Source organism: Garra rufa, chromosome 21 (assembly GCF_049309525.1).
Source record: "Garra rufa chromosome 21, GarRuf1.0, whole genome shotgun sequence".
In the NCBI taxonomy this organism is placed as follows: domain Eukaryota; kingdom Metazoa; phylum Chordata; class Actinopteri; order Cypriniformes; family Cyprinidae; genus Garra; species Garra rufa.
Window position 1 is genome coordinate 15,380,042 of NC_133381.1, and position 26,247 is coordinate 15,406,288.

The 26,247-nt window shown below is 34.4% G+C and overlaps 1 protein-coding gene across 2 annotated transcripts in view; it reads left to right on the plus strand.

Annotated features, from left to right (window-relative positions):
- rgs7a (regulator of G protein signaling 7a) overlaps nucleotides 1-13,452 on the plus strand; it is a 78,533-nt gene extending 65,081 nt beyond the window's left edge. The window contains exons 12-19 of one of the 2 annotated variants that reach the window (XM_073826938.1): nucleotides 120-218; nucleotides 472-533; nucleotides 2,219-2,329; nucleotides 2,428-2,553; nucleotides 2,681-2,867; nucleotides 3,372-3,461; nucleotides 4,954-5,007; nucleotides 12,756-13,452. In XM_073826938.1, coding sequence (XP_073683039.1) covers nucleotides 120-218; nucleotides 472-533; nucleotides 2,219-2,329; nucleotides 2,428-2,553; nucleotides 2,681-2,867; nucleotides 3,372-3,461; nucleotides 4,954-5,007; nucleotides 12,756-12,806 — 780 coding nt within the window. In that variant the 3' untranslated portion in view covers nucleotides 12,807-13,452. Of the gene's footprint in view, nucleotides 1-119; nucleotides 219-471; nucleotides 534-2,218; nucleotides 2,330-2,427; nucleotides 2,554-2,680; nucleotides 2,868-3,371; nucleotides 3,462-4,953; nucleotides 5,008-5,252; nucleotides 5,293-12,755 lie in introns of both variants that reach the window. The other variant, XM_073826939.1, reaches the window with a different exon arrangement.
- The last annotated feature ends 12,795 nt before the right edge of the window (nucleotides 13,453-26,247 follow it).

Below are 26,247 nucleotides of genomic sequence, written 5' to 3' on the forward strand. Positions count from 1 at the left end.
GCTGCCCACGTGAAATCCCCAATCACTGATGCAATCACACAGAAATCTCTTCTCTAATATCTCAGCCTGTTATAAATTTATGTAAATGTGGTTGTAAATTATTCTGATGATTTTCACAGTCTGTGTACGGCCTTCAGAATGACATTCGCAGCCATAGCCCCACCCACACACCCGCCCCTGATGCCAAGCAACCAACCGAGGATGAGCTTCGGGAACAGGTAACACTTGATTGGTGACTGATTGTGTGTGTTTGAATTTTTGAATTCTGAGTGTTCTATTTGATAACCAGAAGTCTCAGATCCTTTTTAAACCCTACAAGCCCTAAACAAGCTCGTACAAACAAGCTATTTTTTTAGCAGTTGTGTAGAAAACTGCCCATTTTAGTTCATCTATGGCTGTATTTGCCATCTGTTTTTACACAGACATTTCCACATGCACTCACCTTGACTATTACCACTATTGTCTTTCCAGATCAAGTTTTGGCAAGCACAGTTAGACCGACATCGATTGAAAATGTCCAAAGTTGCAGAGAGGTAAGTCAGAGAGTGAGAGAGAGAGCGTGTCTGTGCTGTGATCGATCCACAGGTCTTCATTATTCTACAGTGCTTAAACATTTTCTTATCGACCTCTTTAATGGTCTGTGTAGATATTACTCATGCTGACAAACATGTTTCTGTTTCTCGTCCTCAAATTTACTCTCTCCGTGAGATCAATGGCTCTATTAGGATGCCACAACATCTTGATGATTTTAGTGCAACGTGAAATGAAACAACTTTGCAACAATCAGTTATAGATCAAAATAAAATGGCCATCAGTGTCAGAGGCAACCAGTTACAAGTAATGCATTCAGCGTATACTGGATATAAACAGATTACGTAATGCTTTCTTAAATGTACACTATAATATCCATGTTTTTTTTAAGTATGTAATGCATGTGAGCTAATCTAATAATTTTGTGCATTAATATTTAATTGTAAAAATTAATTAAAAATAATTAAAACAAACTTCCCTATGCTAGGATTATATACAGTTGAAGTCAAAAGTTTACATACACCTTGCAGAATCTGCAAAATGTTAATTATTTTACAAAATAAGGGGGATCATAAAAAATAAATGTTATTTTTTTAGTACTGACCTGAGTAAGATAATTCACATACAAGATGTTTACATATAGTCCACAAGAGAAAATAATAATACTGTGTTTTTACTTGAATGATCTTTTTTGTTTTGTTTCATGAGCCCCTTGTTTGTCCTGAACAGTTAAACTTATTGCTCTTCTTCAGAAAAGTCCTTCAGGCTCTTTGGTTTTTCAGCATTTTGAGTATTTAACCACTTTCCAACAATGACTGTATGATTTTGAGATCCATCTTTTCACACTGAGTACAACTGAGAGACACAACTATTACAGAAGGTTCGAACACTCACTGATGCTCCAGAAGGAAAAACAATGCGTTAAGAGCCAGGGGTGTAAACTTTTGAATGGAATGAGAATGTGTACATTTTTCTTATTTTGCCTAAAATATCATATATTTTTTTCATTTAGTACTGCCCTTCAGAAGTTACAGAAGATGCTTTCTTGTTCCCCAGAAGACAAAATAATTAAAATTTACCCTGATCTTCAAATTCAAAAAGTTTTCACTCCCCTAATTCAGAATTTTTCATTCTGAAGCATGATTGAGCATTTGAACCTTCTGTAATAGTTGCATATGAGTCCCTCGGTTGTCCTCAGTGTAAAAGATGGACCTCAAAATCATAGTCATTTTTATAAATTCTTATTTTTAAAAAACTTTTTAAAAACGTATTTTTTCCTCTTGTGGTCTATATGTAAACATCGTGTATGTGAAATAATCTTATTCAGGTCAGTGCTTAATTAAAAAGTAACATGCATTTTGTATGATCCCTTTTATTTAGGTAAAATAAATAACATTTTGCAGATTTTGCATGGTGTATGTAAACTTCTGACTTCAACTGTATATGGTGAACAATTACTGTGTTGTTGCCTTTTTATGTATAAAGTCAATGATAACACCCATTTTTTGCTTGCTTATTTATTGGTTACATTCGAATGGAAATTGAGTCACATGATTAGTATGTACATATAATTGCTACAGTGTTTTGGTTTTCTGTTTTACAATTTTACTAATAAATACCACCCTTTTTCTACCTTCCTTCTTTCCTCTCTAATATCCCTTATTTTGTTTTTGTGATTTTCTTGTAGTTTGCTGAGTTATACTGAACAGTATTCAGATTATGACCCTTTCCTGTCCACTCCTGATCCATCCAACCCCTGGATATCAGATGACACAACGATGTGGGAGATGGAAGCCAGGTGTGTTTCAGACACACACACAGTGAATATTATTATTGTCTTTACAGATAAATGCGTAGTGTATGTATAATGTGTTGTGTGTGTGCTTGTGTAAACAGTAAGGAAGCCGGTCAGACAAGAGTTAGACGTTGGGGGTTTGGAATCGATGAGGTGTTGAAAGATCCTGTTGGGAGAGAGCAGTTCCTCAAGTTCCTGGAGTCTGAATTTAGCTCGGAAAACCTCAGGTACTCCTACACTTCCCCTTTATGCCCCCTGTTGGCGGGTGAGGAGTACTTCAACACAACAGGATGTTCCACTAAGCAACTACTTTGTATTCTGAAAAATTGCATTCTTTTGTTTTCTAAATCTCAGATTCTGGCTGGCAGTGCAGGAGTTAAAGAGGAGGCCGATTCGTGAGGTGCCAACACGGGTGCAGGAGATCTGGGAGGAGTTTTTGGCTCCCGGAGCTCCTAGTGCCATCAACGTTGACTCAAAGAGCTACGACAAAACCACACAGAATGTCAAAGACCCTGGACGATACGCTTTTGAGGATGCACAGGTGAGGCGTTTTTGAGCAGCTACTCTGATTATTGTTTTTTTTTTTTTAGGAAAATGTATTAAAACAAGCCATATGATTAATATGTGACCCTGGACCATAAAACCAGTCATAAGGTCAATTTTTATGAAATTGAGATTTATACTTTATCTGAAAGCAGAATAAATACGCTCTCCACTGATATAAGGTTTATTAGGATAGGACACTATTTGGCTGAGATGCAACTATTTGAAAGGTTGCAAAATAATCGAAATACTGAGAAAATTGCCTTTAAATTGTCCAAATGAAGTCTTTAGCAATGCATATTACTAATCAAAAATTACGTTTTGATATATTTACGGTAGGACATTTACAAAATATCTTCATGGAACCTAATCTTTACTTAATATTGTAATATTTTTTGGAATGAATATACCTGCACTACTTAAAACTGGTTTTGTTGTCCAAGATCACATATTTTAAAAGGTTATAACATGCGAATGTACTGTAAATTTGTGTGTGTCCCAGGAACACATCTATAAGCTGATGAAGAGTGACTCTTACAGCCGTTTTATTAGATCCAGTGCCTACCAGGAGCTTCTGCAGGCTAAGAAAAAGGTAAAACATTTTTAAGTAATTCAGCCTACAGTCAAAATCAGCACAGAGTAACTCTTTTTAAACACATTGACAATGCCCTGATTGGTAAACATACAGGTACACTACCGTTCAAAAGTTTGGGGTTAGTAATTAAAAATAATTGTTTTCTGTTTTAATTGATTTTAAACTGTAATAATTAATTTGTGTGATGACATTACTGCTGTCTTCATTGTCACATGATCCTTCAGAAATCATTCTTATATGCTGATTTGGTACTGAAGAAACATTTCTTATCATCACTGTTGAAAACTTACTTTCACAATTGATCAATTTTATGCATCTTTACTGAATAATAGTTTTCATTTCTTTTAAAAACGAACAAAACTGAACCTGAACTTTTGAACGTTAGTGCGTGTCACCTTTAAGTTATCTTTAAATAATACTTTGATTCAGTTAAATAATTATTTTATCATGCAGTTAGTTCAGTCTCATAAAATTGCTGAGAAAAGACCCAAAACTGAAGTGGTATTTTGTGTCCGTTGAATAAATCATAGTTAGAACAGAAGTCAGGGTATTGTTTGTTTGTTTGTTTAATTTGCATTGCATTATACATTATTAGTGCTGCTTTTAGTCGTAATTGAAAAATAGCTATAAAAGTGTGTAATTCTTTTGTCTGGCTGTTTTCAAATGCAAGAACACACTTTCAAGAATAACTAAAAGTTTTAATATTTTGGAATTAGGCTAGCATAGGATGATGTGGATTAACTTGTTATGATTATAATAATGTGATTTTAATAACATTAGTCAAAGGGGAGTATTATAAAGCAGCATTATTTGGGGAAATACTATATTTGTTAGAAACCAAAACCCCTTATGTTTTGAAATTTTGCTTTCAGTTTTCTGAAGGGATAGTTCACCAAAAAATAAAATTCTGTTGTTAATTACTCACCCTCATGTTGTTCCAAACCTGTAAGACCTTCGTTCATCTTTGGAACACAATTTAAGATATTTTTGATGAAATCTGAGAGCTTTCTGTCCCTGCATAGACAGCAACACAACTACCACTTTCAAAGGTAGTAAGCACATCGTTAAAACAGTCCATGTGATCTCAATGGTTCAATACTTTTTGTGTGAAAAGTATAGAAATTGTTGACTAAAGTCATTATTTTATTTTTCTTTGCGCACAAAAAGCATTCTTGTAGCTTCATGACATTAAGGTTGAACCACTGAACCATTTTCTGCCTATTGAGGGTCAGAAAGCTCTGGGATTTCATCAAAAATATCTTAATTTGTGTTCTGAAGATGAACAAAGTCTTACAGGTTTGGAACGACGTGAGGGTGAGTAATTAATGACAGAATTTTCATTTTTTGGTGAATTAACCCTTTAAATATAATACATTTGAATTAACACAAAGAGATGGGCATATTAATTACACTAAATAAAAACATATACACACGCACACACACACAATGCTGCAGTTCTTTTTTTCACTCTTCATCTTGTTGACTAAAGTCGGGAAGCATACAGGATCGCAGAACCTCATTTGAAAAGTTCACTCGTAATGTGGTAAGTGGTAGTGGCCCCGCCCCCTCAATGATGGCTTACCTGACCAATCAGACCGATGCTTTGGTCAGATGAAGCTTGTCTGGTGTTTAGCCCCCTCCTCGAACCTTGTAATGTCACGTTAAATCATGTTCCAACAGGGTTAACTTGAGTGTTTTGTCACCCTCTGCATGACTTAGCATTTTGGTCTCCTGTTGCAACAGCTGCCAAAATGTGTACCTGTTCACTTTTCTCTATCTTGTCCACAGAAAAGTAAGAACTTGTTTTGAAGGAAGGCATTGCTTCCAGGTAAACCTGCTTTTCCTCTACCTCTATGTGTTGCTCCTGTTCATGTTTGTTGGAGTAGTCGAGAATACATCGGATGTTTCTGTTGAAGGAATAGTTCACTCAAAAATTAAAAAAATAGAGAAAGATTTTTTTCTTTAGATTTTTTTTCTTTCAATTGTGAGCTATACAGCCAGAATTGTGAGATATAAACTCATAATTCTTAGAAAAAAGTCGCAATTGAGAGATATAAACTCGCAATTCTGAGAAAGAAATGTCACAATTGTGAGATTCAAACTTGCAATTCTGGGGAAAAAAGTCACAATTGTGAGATATAAACTCGCAAATCTGAGAAAAAAGTAAGAATTGAGAGATATAAACTCACAATTCTAAGAAAAACAGAATTGCAAGATATAAACTCACAATTATACGAAAAAAAATCATAATTGCTGAATATAAGCTCACAATTCTAAGAAAAAGTTACAATTGTGAGATATAAACTCGCAAATCTGAGAAAAAAGTAAGAATTGAGAGATATAAACTCACAATTCTAAGAAAAACAGAATTGCAAGATATAAACTCACAATTATACGAAAAAAAATCATAATTGCTGAATATAAGCTCACAATTCTAAGAAAAAGTTACAATTGTGAGATATAAACTCGCAAATCTGAGAAAAAAGTCTGAATTGTGAGATAAACTCGCAATTTTGAGAAAAACAGAATTGTAAGATATAAACTCACAATTATAAGAAAAAAATCATAATTGCTGAATATAAACTCACAATTCTAAGAAAAAGTTACAATTGCTTGATATAAACTCGCAAATCTGAGAAAAACAGAATTACAAGATATAAACTCACAATTATAAGAAAAAAATCAGAATTGCTGAATATAAACTCACAATTCTGAGAAAAGTTACAATTGTGAGATCTAAACTCGCAAATCTGAGAAAAAAGTCTGAATTGTGAGATATAAACTCGCAAGTTTGAGAAAAACAGAATTGTAAGATATAAACTCACAATTATAAGAAAAAAATCTGAATTGCTGAATATAAACACTCAATTCTGAGAAAGTTACAATTGTGAGATCTAAACTTGAAATTCTGAGAAAAAAATCTGAATTGTGGGATATAAACTTGCAATTCTGAGGAAAAAAGTCAATTGGGAGATATAAACTCGCAATTCTGAGAAAAAAAGTCAATTGGGAGATATAAACTTGCAATTCTGAGGAAAAAAGTCAATTGGGAGATATAAACTCGCAATTCTGAGAAAAAAAGTCAATTGCGAGGTATAAACTCACAATACTGGGAAAAAAATCTGAATTGTGGGATATAAACTTGGAATTCTGAGGAACAAAGTCACAGTTGTGAGGTATAAACTCGCAATTCTGAGAAAAAAAGTCAATTGGGAGATATAAACTTGCAATTCTGAGGAAAAAAGTCAATTGGGAGATATAAACTCGCAATTCTGAGAAAAAAAGTCAATTGCGAGGTATAAACTCACAATACTGGGAAAAAAATCTGAATTGTGGGATATAAACTTGGAATTCTGAGGAACAAAGTCACAGTTGTGAGGTATAAACTCGCAATTCTGAGAAAAAAAGTCAATTGGGAGATATAAACTCGCAATTCTGAGAAAAAAAGTCAATTGGGAGATATAAACTTGCAATTCTGAGGAAAAAAGTCAATTGGGAGATATAAACTCGCAATTCTGAGAAAAAAAGTCAATTGCGAGGTATAAACTCACAATACTGGGAAAAAAAATCTGAATTGTGGGATATAAACTTGGAATTCTGAGGAACAAAGTCACAGTTGTGAGGTATAAACTCGCAATTCTGAGAAAAAAAGTCAATTGGGAGATATAAACTCGCAATTCTGAGAAAAAAAGTCAATTGGGAGATATAAACTCGCAATTCTGAGAAAAAAAGTCAATTGGGAGATATAAACTTGCAATTCTGAGGAAAAAAGTCAATTGGGAGATATAAACTCGCAATACTGAGAAAAAAGTCAATTGCGAGGTATAAACTCACAATACTGGGAAAAAAATCTGAATTGTGGGATATAAACTTGGAATTCTGAGGAACAAAGTCACAGTTGTGAGGTATAAACTCGCAATTCTGAGAAAAAAAGTCAATTGGGAGATATAAACTCGCAATTCTGAGAAAAAAAGTCAATTGGGAGATATAAACTCGCAATTCTGAGAAAAAAAGTCAATTGGGAGATATAAACTTGCAATTCGGAGGAAAAAAGTCAATTGGGAGATATAAACTCGCAATACTGAGAAAAAAGTCAATTGCGAGGTATAAACTCGCAATTCTGAGAAAAAAAGTCAATTGGGAGATATAAACTCGCAATTCTGAGAAAAAAAGTCAATTGGGAGATATAAACTCGCAATTCTGAGAAAAAAAGTCAATTGGGAGATATAAACTTGCAATTCTGAGGAAAAAAGTCAATTGGGAGATATAAACTCGCAATTCTGAGAAAAAAAGTCAATTGGGAGATATAAACTCACGATTCTGAGAAAAAAGTCAATTGCGAGGTATAAACTCGCAATACTGGGAAAAAAGTCAATTGCGAGGTATAAACTCGCAATTCTGAGAAAAAAAGTCAATTGGGAGATATAAACTTGCAATTCTGAGGGAAAAAGTCAATTGGGAGATATAAACTCGCAATTCTGAGAAAAAAGTCAATTGCGAGGTATAAACTCGCAATACTGGGAAAAAAGTCAATTGGGAGATATAAACTTGCAATTCTGAGGAAAAAAGTCAATTGGGAGATATAAACTCGCAATACTGGGAAAAAAGTCAATTGGGAGATATAAACTCGCAATTCTGAGAAAAAAAGTCAATTGGGAGATATAAACTCGCAATTCTGAGAAAAAAGTCAATTGCGAGGTATAAACTCGCAATACTGGGAAAAAAGTCAATTGGGAGATATAAACTCGCAATTCTGAGAAAAAAAGTCAATTGGGAGATATAAACTCGCAATTCTGAGAAAAAAGTCAATTGCGAGGTATAAACTCGCAATACTGGGAAAAAAGTCAATTGGGAGATATAAACTCGCAATTCTGAGAAAAAAAGTCAATTGGGAGATATAAACTCGCAATTCTGAGAAAAGAAGTCAATTAGGAGATATAAACTCGCAATTCTGAGAAAAAAAGTCAATTGGGAGATATAAACTTGCAATTCTGAGGGAAAAAGTCAATTGGGAGATATAAACTTGCAATTCTGAGGGAAAAAGTCAATTGGGAGATATAAACTCGCAATTCTGAGAAAAAAGTCAATTGCGAGGTATAAACTCGCAATACTGGGAAAAAAGTCAATTGGGAGATATAAACTTGCAATTCTGAGGAAAAAAGTCAATTGGGAGATATAAACTCACAATACTGGGAAAAAAGTCAATTGCGAGGTATAAACTCGCAATACTGGGAAAAAAGTCAATTGGGAGATATAAACTCGCAATTCTGAGAAAAAAAGTCAATTGGGAGATATAAACTCGCAATTCTGAGAAAAAAGTCAATTGCGAGGTATAAACTCGCAATACTGGGAAAAAAGTCAATTGGGAGATATAAACTCGCAATTCTGAGAAAAAAAGTCAATTGGGAGATATAAACTCGCAATTCTGAGAAAAGAAGTCAATTAGGAGATATAAACTTGCAATTCTGAGGAAAAAAGTCAATTGGGAGATATAAACTCACAATACTGGGAAAAAAGTCAATTGGGAGATATAAACTTGCAATTCTGAGGAAAAAAGTCAATTGGGAGATATAAACTCGCAATTCTGAGAAAAAAAGTCAATTGCGAGGTATAAACTCACAATACTGGGAAAAAAAATCTGAATTGTGGGATATAAACTTGGAATTCTGAGGAACAAAGTCACAGTTGTGAGGTATAAACTCGCAATTCTGAGAAAAAAAGTCAATTGGGAGATATAAACTCGCAATTCTGAGAAAAAAAGTCAATTGGGAGATATAAACTCGCAATTCTGAGAAAAAAAGTCAATTGGGAGATATAAACTTGCAATTCTGAGGAAAAAAGTCAATTGGGAGATATAAACTCGCAATACTGAGAAAAAAGTCAATTGCGAGGTATAAACTCACAATACTGGGAAAAAAATCTGAATTGTGGGATATAAACTTGGAATTCTGAGGAACAAAGTCACAGTTGTGAGGTATAAACTCGCAATTCTGAGAAAAAAAGTCAATTGGGAGATATAAACTCGCAATTCTGAGAAAAAAAGTCAATTGGGAGATATAAACTCGCAATTCTGAGAAAAAAAGTCAATTGGGAGATATAAACTTGCAATTCTGAGGAAAAAAGTCAATTGGGAGATATAAACTCGCAATACTGAGAAAAAAGTCAATTGCGAGGTATAAACTCGCAATTCTGAGAAAAAAAGTCAATTGGGAGATATAAACTCGCAATTCTGAGAAAAAAAGTCAATTGGGAGATATAAACTCGCAATTCTGAGAAAAAAAGTCAATTGGGAGATATAAACTTGCAATTCTGAGGAAAAAAGTCAATTGGGAGATATAAACTTGCAATTCTGAGAAAAAAAGTCAATTGGGAGATATAAACTTGCAATTCTGAGGGAAAAAGTCAATTGGGAGATATAAACTCGCAATTCTGAGAAAAAAGTCAATTGCGAGGTATAAACTCGCAATACTGGGAAAAAAGTCAATTGGGAGATATAAACTTGCAATTCTGAGGAAAAAAGTCAATTGGGAGATATAAACTCACAATACTGGGAAAAAAGTCAATTGCGAGGTATAAACTCGCAATACTGGGAAAAAAGTCAATTGGGAGATATAAACTCGCAATTCTGAGAAAAAAAGTCAATTGGGAGATATAAACTCGCAATTCTGAGAAAAAAGTCAATTGCGAGGTATAAACTCGCAATACTGGGAAAAAAGTCAATTGGGAGATATAAACTCGCAATTCTGAGAAAAAAAGTCAATTGGGAGATATAAACTCGCAATTCTGAGAAAAGAAGTCAATTAGGAGATATAAACTCGCAATTCTGAGAAAAAAAGTCAATTGGGAGATATAAACTCACAATACTGGGAAAAAAGTCAATTGGGAGATATAAACTTGCAATTCTGAGGAAAAAAGTCAATTGGGAGATATAAACTCGCAATTCTGAGAAAAAAAGTCAATTGCGAGGTATAAACTCACAATACTGGGAAAAAAAATCTGAATTGTGGGATATAAACTTGGAATTCTGAGGAACAAAGTCACAGTTGTGAGGTATAAACTCGCAATTCTGAGAAAAAAAGTCAATTGGGAGATATAAACTCGCAATTCTGAGAAAAAAAGTCAATTGGGAGATATAAACTCGCAATTCTGAGAAAAAAAGTCAATTGGGAGATATAAACTTGCAATTCTGAGGAAAAAAGTCAATTGGGAGATATAAACTCGCAATACTGAGAAAAAAGTCAATTGCGAGGTATAAACTCACAATACTGGGAAAAAAATCTGAATTGTGGGATATAAACTTGGAATTCTGAGGAACAAAGTCACAGTTGTGAGGTATAAACTCGCAATTCTGAGAAAAAAAGTCAATTGGGAGATATAAACTCGCAATTCTGAGAAAAAAAGTCAATTGGGAGATATAAACTTGCAATTCTGAGGAAAAAAGTCAATTGGGAGATATAAACTTGCAATTCTGAGAAAAAAAGTCAATTGGGAGGTATAAACTTGCAATTCTGAGGAAAAAAGTCAATTGGGAGATATAAACTCGCAATTCTGAGAAAAAAAGTCAATTGGGAGATATAAACTTGCAATTCTGAGGAAAAAAGTCAATTGGGAGATATAAACTTGCAATTCTGAGAAAAAAAGTCAATTGGGAGGTATAAACTTGCAATTCTGAGGAAAAAAGTCAATTGGGAGATATAAACTCGCAATACTGAGAAAAAAGTCAATTGGGAGATATAAACTTGCAATTCTGAGGAAAAAAGTCAATTGGGAGATATAAACTCGCAATTCTGAGAAAAAAAGTCAATTGGGAGATATAAACTCACGATTCTGAGAAAAAAGTCAATTGCGAGGTATAAACTCGCAATACTGGGAAAAAAGTCAATTGCGAGGTATAAACTCGCAATTCTGAGAAAAAAAGTCAATTGGGAGATATAAACTTGCAATTCTGAGGGAAAAAGTCAATTGGGAGATATAAACTCGCAATTCTGAGAAAAAAGTCAATTGCGAGGTATAAACTCGCAATACTGGGAAAAAAGTCAATTGGGAGATATAAACTTGCAATTCTGAGGAAAAAAGTCAATTGGGAGATATAAACTCACAATACTGGGAAAAAAGTCAATTGCGAGGTATAAACTCGCAATACTGGGAAAAAAGTCAATTGGGAGATATAAACTCGCAATTCTGAGAAAAAAAGTCAATTGGGAGATATAAACTCGCAATTCTGAGAAAAAAGTCAATTGCGAGGTATAAACTCGCAATACTGGGAAAAAAGTCAATTGGGAGATATAAACTCACAATACTGGGAAAAAAGTCAATTGCGAGGTATAAACTCGCAATACTGGGAAAAAAGTCAATTGGGAGATATAAACTCGCAATTCTGAGAAAAAAAGTCAATTGGGAGATATAAACTCGCAATTCTGAGGAAAAAAGTCAATTGGGAGATATAAACTCACAATACTGGGAAAAAAGTCAATTGCGAGGTATAAACTCGCAATACTGGGAAAAAAGTCAATTGGGAGATATAAACTCGCAATTCTGAGAAAAAAAGTCAATTGGGAGATATAAACTCGCAATTCTGAGAAAAGAAGTCAATTAGGAGATATAAACTCGCAATTCTGAGAAAAAAAGTCAATTGGGAGATATAAACTCACAATACTGGGAAAAAAGTCAATTGGGAGATATAAACTCGCAATTTTGAGGAAAAAAGTCACAATTGTAAAATGTGAACTCGCAATTCTGAGTAAAAAAATCTGAATTGCAGGATATAAACTCGCAATTCTGAGGAAAAAAAGCCAATTGCGAGGTATAAACTCACGATTCTGAGAAAAAAAATCACAATGGCAAGATATAAACTTGCAATTCTGAGAAAAAAAGTCACAGTTGTGGGATCTAAACGTGCAATTTTGGGAGTTTATATCTTGCAATTCTGCCTATATAATTCACAATTAAAAGTTTATCTTACAATTCTGAGAAAAAAAATAAGTCAAAATTGCAATTGCCTTTTTTTAATTTTATTTTTTTATTCAGTTGTTATTCCAAATAAATGATCATTTTCTTTTTTGGGTGAACTTTCCATATAATGCAACCCCTCCGAAATTCAAGTTGTTTGTTTTGTTTTTGTGTCCATGTTAATATAACCTTCCTGTACAGATACAGATTTGTGTAAATGACCCACTAAAGGAGTAATTTTCTGTTTAGCATGCTGAAAGATGTTTTGTCTGTAGTCGTCATTGTCCAATACCATTTTAAATCATTTGCCTTTCCCTTTGTTCTATTTGTTTTGTGCTTCAGGGAAAATCTCTGATATCAAAGAGGCTGCCTGCTGTCGTCCAATCTTGCTGAGCCTCAAACAATCCACCAAGGATGAGGACGCTGTCATCTTCATCTCTGTCGTCTGATTGGTCCAGAACCCAGATCCCATGGACAACGGACCAAATCACATGCATGTCCAAGAGACTGATTTTTTACATCAGTTTCTACTTGCTACTTGCTAGTTTCAGTCTTTAAGACAGTTAGACATGGACTTCTAATATTTGGGAAATGCAGCAATGTCTTTCAAAAGAGGATAATGATCTTCTCTTCTCCTCTTCTGTCTGTCAGGACTGTTTCCAACTGTAGACCGATCAAATGATGTCAAAACCAGAAAATTTAAAGTCATAACCACAGTTAAATATAACAGCGTAGGCACATTGTGTAAAATCGAGAAGCTTTAGACACAGAGATGATCTCTTCCTACTCACCTTTCATCTCTTTTTGCATTGATTTTATTGCACTATAAAGGATTTAGCACACGTTTGCTTATCGCACGTGTGAAGTCGCATGGGATATATCTGAAAGCGACTGGTCTTGCAATCTGTCTCGTCAGTTCTTTGTTGGCTCCCTCCGTTTATTTTTTTATACCATGTGTAAACACTTTTACTTGAAGATGTATTAAAGTCAGTCCTTTATCTGAAAGTCATACACTGATTTCTCTTTTATCACACATCAATATCAATATATATATATATATATATATATATATATATATATATATACACATCAATTTGATGTTTTTTTAAAACAATTAAATTAAAGATGTTTATTATTATTATTATTATTAATTATAATTATTATAATAAATATACATATATATTTTTTTATAAAATTTTGATAATTTTCATTTGATCTCATTTGATATCAATAAAACTGTTAAACACAATTTTAAATTACATTTTAAAGGCTTTTGTATGGCATTTTTATACTAGCCGTTTTGACTTCATATACTACATGATTATTTCAATTTATTTATTTATTTTTAACTTTTTTTGGGGAGAAAATGCCAGGTGTCAACACAAGTTAACTGAATGAATGGTTGCATTTACTTAAATATATTAATACTGGAAAATAAGTGCTTGCGTATTGTGAACAGCCCAAACACTAACCATAAGGTTGCTATAGCTTTTTTTAGCTTACGGTAATTCTGATCATTTCTTTTTTATCTCATTTGGTGTGCATAAAACTGTTGAACACAATTTAAAAAAAAAATAACATTTTAAATGCTTTTTAATTGTTATAGTAGTCATTTTGACCTCATATACTACGATTATTTCAATTATTTTCAATTATATTCAATTATTTTTTGGGGTTCTCAACTCGAATGAATGAATGAATTTATTTTCTTAGGATACTTACAGTAATACTATTAATTTTTATTTTATCTCATTTGATGTGCTTATAAATAAAACAGAGTTTTAACATTTTAAATGTTTTTTTATATATACTAGCAGTTTTGACTTCAAATACTACATAATTATTTCAGTTAAATTTTTATTTTAATATTATTTTTTACCACAAAAAAAAATCCAGGTGTTAACTTGAAAGAATAAATGAATGCATTTTCTTAAATATTAATACTGGAAAAATGTGTTTGCATATTGTGAACGGCCCAAATACTAACCATATTTTGCTATAGATTTTATTATTATTATTATTATTTTAGCTTATGGTAATTCTAATCATTTTTATTTTATCTCATTTGATCTGCATATAAATAAAACTGTATTTAACACAATTTTAAATAACATAAATGCTTTTTTACATTTTTATAGTAACCATTGTGACATATACTACATGATTATTTCAATTATTTTTTTTTTTTTTTTTTTTTTTTTTTTTACTTTGTTGGAGAAAACATGCCAGGTGAAAATGAGTGAATGCATTTTCTTAAACATTAATACTGAAAAATAAGTGCTTGCATATTGTGAACGGCCCAAATACTAACCATAAAGTTGCTATTGCGTTTTGTTTATTAGTTAGTTTGTTTGTTTTTTAGCTTACGTATTTTTGATCATTTTTATCTCATTTGATCTACATATGAATAAAACAGGTTTTAACATAATTTTTAATAACGAGGTCTTACCTCGAATGAATGAATGAATATCAATATCAAAAGTGGTTACATTTTGTGAACTGCCCAAATACTAATCATAAGGTTGCTATTGCGCTTTTAACCACTAGAGGGCAATAACTCCATCCACCAGGTAATTTCTTTAAGATTCTTTGAGTTACTATTTGTGTTAGATTATTTGGTCAGTTTGGTGAGAACAGCATTAATTCTTGAGTTCCAACACCAACAGTCAGCTCTGAACACAACAGTCTAGTCTGCTGCTATCAATACAGTAAGGAATATGATATCTGAGTACTTTAGTTACTTAAATTTCAACCAGAATGTTTGTGTATATGTGTGTCTGACCAGTGTGTAAAAATGTCTTTTTGGGTGTTTTCCTATGTTCTCCACCCCAGTTATCCGGATTGTGTGTGTTGCGTTTGAGAGAGAGAGAGAGAAGGAACAAGAGAGGGATGTTATTCTTATTGTGGTCAAATGGAGATGAGTTCAAAACCACACAAACAACAGAATGGGAGAACGAATGGCAGAATAAGCAAAGAAAACAAAAGGAGAACAGTCAGTCCTGTATAAAATCCCAAGCCAAATGAAGATTTATGGCACAGAAATTTCATCTTAAAAATGATAAAGTGTACAGTGAAAGATTAATGATTTTGCGTCTGAAAGCTTTTGTCTTTTTTAGGCCACATAACACATCTGCTTTGTCTTGCCTTGATGTGCTGTCAAAACTTGTTTCTAAAACCATTTTGTATTTGGAAAGACACTCGAGAAAAACCTTCAGGCGGGACCTCAATAAAGCCACAGTGAAAATTTCCAAAGTGTTCCAGAAACCAAGCCCACACATTTCTTATCAAACCAATATAAATACGCATAAAATGATCATCTGAGGATGTTTCACTGAAAACTGTGAGGATGTTAACTGCAGCAGTCAAGAGGGACGGGGTTAAACCAGGGATGCAAACTTGAGTGCTGCAGTTCAGAGAGTGAGAGAGAGAGAGAAAGAAAGAGAGACAATATGTTTTCAGGACTGGTTGATTAACAGTGGGCTTCTGGGGGAGGTATCAGAGAGTGCTAGACCAAAAGAGAGGGAGGGAGAGAGAGAGAGAGAGAGGTGTAGATGAATCTTTCTGTAACTTGTGTGCAACTGATGATTTTCCTTCTGCTCTCTTCACACTCACACACTTCTCTTTGGAGAGCCACTGGGATGTGACAGTAAATCAGAGAGAAGATGATCCAAAGACTCACCGGGAAGGACTCAGTCAAACAGAATGCGAGCTGGATGCTACATAAATGAGTGAAACTGGGGAACTATGAGCCATAAAGCGTGACTGGAGACTCACACGGCACAGTCTTCAGGAGAGCTTCGAGAACGGTTTTGTGCTTCTGATGGATATCCACGCTGCTTCTCTACATCTGGAGCTCTGAGCCCTGGCCGATCTCTGACCTGCTGCTTGACCTTTGACCTCCGAGTGACCTCTCAAGGAATCACAGCAATAAAACGTGACTCGGGACTCCAGATCTACAGGTACACATAAGAAGATTCATTAGTTCTATTTAGAATCTATATAGACTCTTAAAAAGGAAAGCCATAGAAGAACCACTTTAAGGACCTTTAAGTGAACAGTTTATTTAAAAATGATATTTTTTTCTTTGCGTGAAGAACATTTTAATCTGAAGAATGGAAAGGTTCCATGAATGTTAAAGCATCCATAGATGCCAATGAAGAACCTTTATTTTTAAGAGTTTGAAGAAACGTTTTATGCTGGAATGGTTCTTCACAGAACCTTAAAACCCAGCGTTCTAACTAGAATTTAAGAGGGTTCTGTACTCTTAAAAATAAAGGTTCCAAAAGGGTGTTTTTGCAGTGATGCCATATAGAAGAACCATTTTTGGTTCCCCAAAGAACCTTACAGTGAACAGTTCTTAAAAGAACCATTTTAAAGAATGTTTTGAAAATCTAAAGAACCTTTTTCAAACATAAATAACCTTTTTTGCATTTAAAACGTTCCATGGATGTTCAAGGTTCTTCATGGGACCATAAATGCCAATGAAGAACGTTTATTTCAAAGAGTTTAAAGAAACTTTTTATGCTGGAATGGTTCTTCACAGAACCTTAAAAACCAGTGTTCTAATTAGAATTTAAGAGGGTTCTTTTTGGGTGATTTTGCAGTGATGCCATAAAAAAACATTTTTAGATCCCCAAAGAACAGTGAACATTTCTTAAAAGAACCATTTTGAAGAACATTGTCAAAATCTAAAGAACCTTTTTCAACTATAAATAACCTTTTCTGCATTTGAAATGTTCCATGGATGTTCAAGGTTCTTCATGGGACCATCGATGCCAGTAAAGAACCTTTATTTTTAATAGTGTAGATGCCAATGAAGAACCTTTATTTTTAAGAGTTTAAAGAAACGGTTTATGTTGAAATGGTTCTTCGCAGAACAGCATTCTAACTGTAATTACCAGCATTCTAATTAGAATTTAAGGGGGTTCTGCACTCTTAAAAATAAAGGTTTTAAAAGGGTGCTTTTGCAGTGATGCCATATAAGAACCAATTTTGGTTCCCCAAAGAACCTTTCAGTAAACAGTTCTTAAAAGGACCATTTTGAAGAACATTGTAAAAATCTAAAGAAACTTTTCTGCATTTGAAAGGTTTCATGGATGTTCAAGGTTCTTCATGAAACCATCAATGCCAATGAAGAACCTTTATTTTTAAGAGTGCAAAGAATCATTTTATAATGGTGTTTTCGTTCTTCATGGAACCTTAAGTAGCAAGTCAAAGATCCCTGGTGCTTTTTAGAACGATTTCCATCGCTAAATCATTTACTGATGTTATTATTTAAAGTTTTGTAAGTAGTTTTTCATAATCTAACATAATGTCATGAAACGGATACTGTTTATAACCGAGAACCACTATTGAGTGGAGGGATTGAGAGAGATTCTGACAGTGATTGTTTGATGATAGGGACATGAGAGAACGTGTGAGGTTGTGTGACAGGATTGGCGTGTAGGTTTGCGACTGAAATGCATGATTGGCATTATAAAGAAGGGCATGGGAAAGGATCAGCCGCAAGTCAGTTCAAAGTGGTGACTGACCCTCAGAGCGCATTAAACTGAGTGGATTTGAGCCTGAAAGCCTTTGAGTTTCCCAATTCCCTACCACTCCTTTATAAACCAGTACTATTGAGAATGATGGCAATGTGTGTGCCTATGATTGTGGGCTAGAGTATAGTTATAATTATGATTAGGGTAGGGTTAATGTTATGGAAGGTTTATGCTATTATAATAAGATTAGGTTAGGATTCATTTGTTGTAACTGTAATTATCCTACATTAACTGCAGAATGGCCAGTACTTAAGAAAGATACACTTGACTGTGTGTTGGGTATGTGTGTGTTTGATGGAGCTAAAGTCAGACTCAAAGCATTATGTGACGACAGTCATCAGAGAATTCAGTCACTGATATGGTTGAACTGAACTGTTCAACCACACTTTAAACCTCAGCTATGTATTGTAACATGAGTCTGACCCAACAGTCCTAAACCACAGATATTCCATCCTCTCTCACTGATATAGACACCCAGATACCATATGGTGACAAATCACACTTCATACTATGCTCTTTTTCCTGAAATCTAATCTAAAACTTAATCTGGAGTTTGAAAACCAATCTTACTTATCCTAAATGCACCTAAGTGCCACTAGTCTCTGGTACGAAGTAAGATTTAAAGGGTAACATTCATGTTGTTGTGGTGTTCAGCACTCCATGTTCTCATGGTGGAACATTCTGGTTGTTGTGGTGTGGAATAACAAGATGCTGGACATGAAAAATTAAGTGTTGACTATATATAGATGTTTTAAAAACAACTAGAAGTGGAAATACTATTAGAAACAACTTTTGACAACTTGTCATGTGGTGGAGTTTAATTCTTGCTGTCATTTCTAGGGTTTTACTCAGGAATGCACCTGGCAACTGGTGGGCGAAACCGCTCATTATTGTAATCTTTTTCTATATTTTCTATATAGAGATAGATGCCCACTCGTCACTAAAGTTGTCGTCTCTACATGAAAAATACACTTACAATTGCAGACATTTGTACAGAATGTTCAAAGGAAATTGTTCAAATTAGAAAATGTCTCTGGAAAAAATTCCATTTACACTGGGCTTCAGGGCAGATGTAGTCTTGACATGTTTAAAAAGCATTAAATGTTTTTATAATCAGAAATGATACCTTTTTGTCTGATAATGGCAGCTGAAATTGAAGAAATCAATTTAGCTTGTTAGAGCTTTTCTTCAGAAGCTGTACAATTTTCTGTCCTTGCTTAACACGCAGAGACAACTAAAGTATGCCAAATGTATGTTAATTCCTCTCAAAAGTGTGAAAAGCTAGATGCAACCCAAACATTGTTCCATTTGACCAACCAATAGCAGAAGGGAAATTAGCTTGAATGCAGTCATTATTTTGAAAACACACTTCAGCTCATATGTGTGTGAATGTTGCATAAGTATTCTCTAAAGAGATTGTCTTGTGGCAGAGGGAGGTACATAATTGCTGTGATGATAACTCCTGTCAAATTCATAATTTTGTGGCGCCAGTTAGTGTTTATGCGTGCGATGATGTTTGTGTGTTTTAATGTGTGTATGGGTGTGAGATAGAGAAGGAGAGCTTCAGGGTTTGACATGTGGCTTCGTGTGACTGTTGTTTTGGGTTGGAGATGTTGTGGAAGTGTGAGGGAAGGCTCGCTGTGGGTTTTGACAGTGGTCGGTCAAATGCTGGTATCACTGGCTGTGCATGCTGGCTTCTGCTCAATGAGAGATGCTGGTACTTGTGGTTTGGTTGTTTCACGCTACACTGATTTTCTTACATCAGTCATTCGGCCCAAACTGTTTTTAGCAGCTGTGTTCTGTGGGAACAAGATCTGGAAGACAGTTTCAATGTGAAATAGCAGTTTTTAGGTAAAACACAAAGCTTTTTTAGGAAATTTGAAAGGCTTAATTTATCTTATCAATCAGTCACAATTGCGAAGTATAAATTCCTAATTCCGAAAAAAGTCCGATTTGTGAGTTTGTCATGCAATTCTGAGAATAAGATTAATTTCTCAGAAATGTGAATTTATTTCTCAGAATTGCGACTTTATTTCTCAGAATTGTGACTTTATTTCTCAGAAATACCACTATTTCTCAGAAATGCTACTATTTCTCAGAATTGTGAATTTATTTCTCAGAATTGCGACTTTATTTCCCAGATTGTGACTTTATTTCTCAGAATTGTGAATTTATTTCTCAGAATTGTGACTTTATTTTTCAGAATTGCGACTTTATTTCTCTGAATTGGAACTTGGGAACTTATTTCTCATAATTGCACCTATTTCTCAGAATTGCAACTTTACTTCTTAGAAATGTGACTTTATTTCTTAAAAATGTGACTTTATTTCTCAGAAATGCGACTTTCTCAGAATTGTACATTTGTCTCAGAATAGCGACTTCATATCTTGCAATTCTAATCTAATTTCTCAGGAAAGCTATTTTTTTCTCAGAATTGCGACTTCATTTCTCTGAATTGCGACAATAATTCTCAGAAATGCGACTTTATTTCTTGGAATTGCAACTTTCTCCGAAATCTGACTTTATTTCTCAGAATTGCGAAATTAATTCTCAGAAATTCGACTTTATTCCTCAGAAATGCGACTTTATTTCTCAGAATTGCGACTTTAATTCTCAGAATTTTGACTTTATATCTTGCAATTCTAACTTCATTTCTCAGAATTGCAAGTTTATATCTAAGAATTGAGACTTTATTTCTCAGAATTGTGACTATTTCTCAGAAATGCGAGTTTATTTTTCAGAATTGCGAGTTTATTTTTCAACATTGCAACTTTATTTCTCAGAATTGCGACTTTATTTATCAAAAATGTGACTTTATTTCTTAAAAATGTGACTTTATTTCTCAGAGATGCTACTTTATTTCTTAGAACTGTACATTTATTTCTCAGAAGTGCAAATTTATTTCTCAGAAATGCGACTTTATTTCTCAAAAATGCAACTTTATTTCTCAGAAATGCGACTTTATTTCTCTAAATTGCATCTTTATTTCTCAGAAATGCGACTATTTTACAGAATTGCGAGTTTATATCTCAGAATTGAGACATTATTCCTCAGAATTGAGACATTATTCCTCAGAATTGCGACTATTTCTCAGAAATGCGAGTTTATTCTTCAAAATTGCACATTTATTTTTCAGAATTGTGTCTTTATTTCTCAAAAATGTGACTTTATTGCTCAGAAATGCTACTTTATTTCTCAGAATTGCAACTATATTTTGCAATTCTAACCTAATTTCTCAGAATTGTGAATTTATTTCTCAGAAATGTGACTTTATTTATCAAAAATGCAACTTTATTTCTCAGAATTGCAAGTTTATTTTTCTGAATTGCGACTTTATTTCTCAGAAAAGCAACTTCATTTCTGATAATTTCAGGTTTATTCCACAGAATTCTGAGTTTATTTCTCAGAATTGCGACTTTATTTCTCAGAATTGCAACTTTATTTCTCAGAATTGCGAGTTTATATCTTGCAATTCTAACTTTATTTCTCAGAATTGCAACTTTATTTCTCAGAATTGCGAGTTTATATCTTGCAATTCTAACTTAATTTCTCAGAATTGTAAGTATATCTCACAATTCTAATTTTGTAACTTAAAATTGCGAGTTTATATCACACAATTCTTATAAAAAAAAAGTCAGAATAGCATGATGTAAACTTGCAGTTGCAAGAAAAAAACATAAAAGGTTACAAGAACCTTTTTTATTTTTATTCAGTGGTGGAAACGGGCTTCCATTTTATAAACAAATTCTGCTATATCACTGAAGTCACAGTACACAGTTCAGTTATGATAAAGCGTCAAGACACAAGTATAAAAACGGCAGTGGAAGTGCAGAAACTGCAGTTAAGTTTATGGTGTAAATTCACACTATTTTTTACAGTGTGGATGATCTGACTTTGACTTTCTCACATACACAGACAGATGGGAGAGATAGAAGGTTTGTGTTTATTTTCTTGCAAATGTTCCAACTAGACACTGTCATTACCTCCAAACCACAATTTTTCTCAGGGGAGATTTATTGCCCCTCTGTCTTTGTACGTGTGTGTGTGTGTGTGTGTTTCACTTTCACGATCTGAAATGTATTTCAGGTATAGACAAGTGAGCTTGGTGGTGTGTTTGTGTATGTACGTCACAGTCCTCTGAGTCACTGTCACATCCTGGCATTCCCTGTCTCTTCACACGTAATCTTGAGCTACCAGTAAACCGAGCCGTCTAGTCAGCCTGTGGTCATCTAAAGGAGAGAAACCCAAAACTGCTAAACTTTCCACATCCTGATCTAATAATGTTCACATGGTGCTCTCCCCACTGTTTACATGTCCCCTGCATATCTCACCACCGGCATAAGCAAAGCCCTCATTATTTAACCCTGCCTCAGCAGAGACATAAAGGCCACTTCCTCGTAACCTCATGGCTTCTGTAGCATTCCCTTTTGATGGGCGGCCCTGTTTATTTGCATGAGCATTCTGGAACTGGTGTAAAAGTAAACAGCATTAATGGCTGCCGGCGACACTGACGGAGGGAGATACGGATGATTAATCTATTCCCTTCTGCCACCGTGTGAGTCACAGTTAACTGTGGCCTCAGAAGTGTAGCCGATTCTCCCCAGTAACCCAGATTTATGGAGCTTAAAGGGACAGTAAACCCTAAATATATAAATTATGTTTTCTTTTAAACTCATCCCTGTGGTGTTTCAAAAAATCATTTCTGAAGACTGTACTGGTCGCTCTAAAAGAATCTTTGGCTGAAATTTTTACGCTTTAAAAGGAGCAAAACAAAGTATCACAAAAGTGCGTGTTGTACAGTATGTGATGTCTTTTGAGGAAATATGATAGCTTTATGTAAGAAATGGACTGATATTGAACTTATTTGCTAAAAAAAAAAATCTAACTCCAGTGAGCTTCAGTAAATTTAACTGAAGAATCAGTCTGATTTGTGAATGAATCACGGGGTTTGACAAATTATATTAATAATTCACTAAAAATGTTTTGTCTCAGAAACAATTTGTTCATGAATGAATATGAACATACAAACATTTTCAGTGAAAAACACTTTAAAGTTAAGTCTGCTTCTCTTACAAAGCCATCTTATGATTTCAGAAGACTTTGTGGTACTTTGAATCATTTCTCAAGCCTAAAGGTTTTGAAATGATGTAAGGGTGAGTAAATCATTATTAATTATTAATTTTTGGATGAACAATTTCTGAAATGAAATCAGAAGGTACCTCTTTGAAATAAATAAATGTTTAAACACAAACCTGACTGATCAGGATTCTGTTAGAGAAAGTTTCATAAGTTTTCCTCACTTGAATGTGTTCCTCAGTTTTGTTTTGTTTTTGTTTTGTTTTTTATCATGTGAAAAAGAATAGTTTTTATGCAACTTTCTGGTGTTGTTTAGCTCCAGGCTTTCTGTGAGCTCTGGTTTGTCTCTCCTAAAAAAAACATCCTTTAAAAAAAGCAGCTGGGACATAAAAACAATTCTATTAAAAGGCATCTTTTAAATACATGAAATACAACTGTGTCTTATTCCCAATCTACCTAGCAGATGAGATGAAAGAGGTTGTTGGCCATGAAGGGAGAGAGAACATGAATGAAACAGACAATGCCAGTGGTTGTAGAGTATCAGAAATGTCAGAGGTTATCAGAGGGTTATCTAAAGCAAAACGGACAGAGGGTGCCATGATAAACAAGATGGAGAGTTCAGACCAAAGACAGGGTTTAACTTTATCAGCATTACATAAGAACCGCTGCTTTTTAAGAATACACAAACTGCTGTAAAACTGCAGTCGCTGGTCAATTCAACTACTTTCACAAAGTACCATGTTATCGCCATGGTTGTATATGTTCTGAAAAACTGTGGATATGTAAGTGGTGGAGTAACTTGCAATATCTGATACCATCATATTTTGTAAGAGTAAATTACAAGGAGTACATTTGAGTTTCTTTTACAAGTACAAGAACAAGAACCAGTTTTTACTCACCACAGTTTGTTTCCATGTTTTCCGAAAGACCATCCGTAAACAGCTATTGCTTTCACGTTTTGCCTTTTCTGATACCCATCCCTGCTGAAAAAAACAGCATATACTGGTTAGGTATAGTTTGGTGCTGGGATGCTGGTTTTAGCTGGTTAATGCTGGTCCTTTGCTGGTCTATGCTGGTCATGTTGCTGGTCAAGGACCAGCATAACTCATGACTCATATGAGTAGATTCTATTTAGTGAATAAAAAACATACAGCGCGAATAGTGTAGTCCAACTTCCGAATGAATGAATCATATGAGTGGGTTCATTTTAGTGAATCAAAAACATTCAGCATAAATAGTGTAGTCCAACTCCCGAATGAATGCATCACATGAGAGGGTATCGTTTTAGTGAAGCAAAAAATTCAGTGCGAATAGTGTAGTCCGACAACCGAACGAATTAATCTAATGAGTGGGTTCATTTTAGTGAATCAAAAACATACAGTGTGAATAGTGTAGTCCGACTCCTGAACGAATGAATCTTAGAAGTGGGTTCTTTTTAGTGAATCAAATGCATACAGCACAAATATTATAGTCTGACTTCTGAATGAATGGAAGTTATGAGGGTTTGTTGTAGTAGGCTAAATTAAAAACATGAGTATTTTGACTCCTGAATGAAGGAATCTTATGAGTGTTTTGTTTTTGTGAATCAAATACAGCGCAAATAGTGTAGTCTGACTTTAGAATGAATCTTATGAGGGTTCGTTGTAGTAAATCAAAAATAATCAGCACGAGTAGTTCGACTCCTGAACGAATGAATCTTATGAGTGGGTTCTTTTTAGTGAATCAAACGCATACAGTACAGCACAAATAGTGTAGTCTTACTTCTGAACCAATGAATCTTATGACTAGGTTCGTTGTAGTAAATCAAAAACATTCAGCTTGAGTAGTTTGACTCCTGAACGAATGAATCTTATCAGTGGGTTCTTTTTAGTGAATCAAAAACATTCAGCGTGATTGTAGTCCGTCTCCCAAATGAATGAATCTTCTGAGTGGAATCATTTAAGTTATTTAAAAACATTCAGCGCAAATACTGCAGTCCGAATGAATCTTATGGGTTCTTTTTAATGGATCAAAAACATATAGCTCAAACAGTGTAGTCTGACTCTTGAACCAAAGAACCATTGAATCTTATGAGTGGGTTCTTTTAGTGAATCTAAACATACAGTGTGAATAGTGTAGTCCAACTGCCGAACAAATGAACCATGTGAGTGGGTTTGTTTTAGTGATTCAAACACATACAGTGTGAATATTGTAGTGCGATTTCCAAACGAGTGAATCTTATAAGTAGGTTCTTGTGAATCTTGAGGGTTTTTAAAATTCTGCGCGAATAGTGTAGTCTGACTTCCAAACTAGTGAATCTTATGAGTGGGTTCGTGTTAGTGAATCAAAAACATTCAGGGCGAATTTTGCAGTCCGACTCCCAAACGAATGAATGTTATAAGTAGGTTCTTGTGAATCTTGTGGGTTTTTAGTGAATCAAAAACACACAGTGTGAACAGTATCTGACTCCAGAACGAATGAGTTCTTGGTTATGTAGTAGTTAATTTTGTTAATTACGTTAAGTTTAGCAAAATAGATTTGTATTTGTGATATGTTTTGGCAGTGAATAATGAGGGTTTTGGAGGAAGGTTACAACACAGCTAACATTCTCCTTATTTGTGTTTATTATTATTATTTTAGTTTATTCTTTGTTTTTTATTTAAAATTTATTTCATGTGGTAAGTAAATCAAAATCATGCAAATGAACCAGTCTTTCCTGATTTATTTTTGTCTGCGTGAATAAGTGAATAAAACACTAAGTTTATACACTGACATATTTCAGTATAATGACAATATATACATTCAGATCCCTAACTGAAGCACTAAAGTTTCTCTCTTTTTTCTCAGGATGTTCTGGAAGCTGGCAATACTTGCCATTTTGGCATGGACCCTTTTTGTATCCACAGAGACGAAGAAGCCACGCCCCCAGGGTGCCATCCCCTCCCCTTACAAGCTAAAAGGCAATGATTTGTCATCACCATCGCACACACTAGCGTCATTGCCCCAGCACACATCAGCACGACGACAGAAAGGCAAACACGACATGTTGTCGTCGAGCCGCGAGGCCCTGGTGGTCACCGAAAGAAAGTACCTGAAGAGCGACTGGTGCAAAACACAGCCGTTACGTCAAACGGTGAGCCTGGAGGGCTGCCTGAGCCGAACCGTCATCAACAGGTTCTGCTACGGCCAGTGTAACTCATTCTACATCCCACGCCACCTGATGTCTCAAACCTCACATC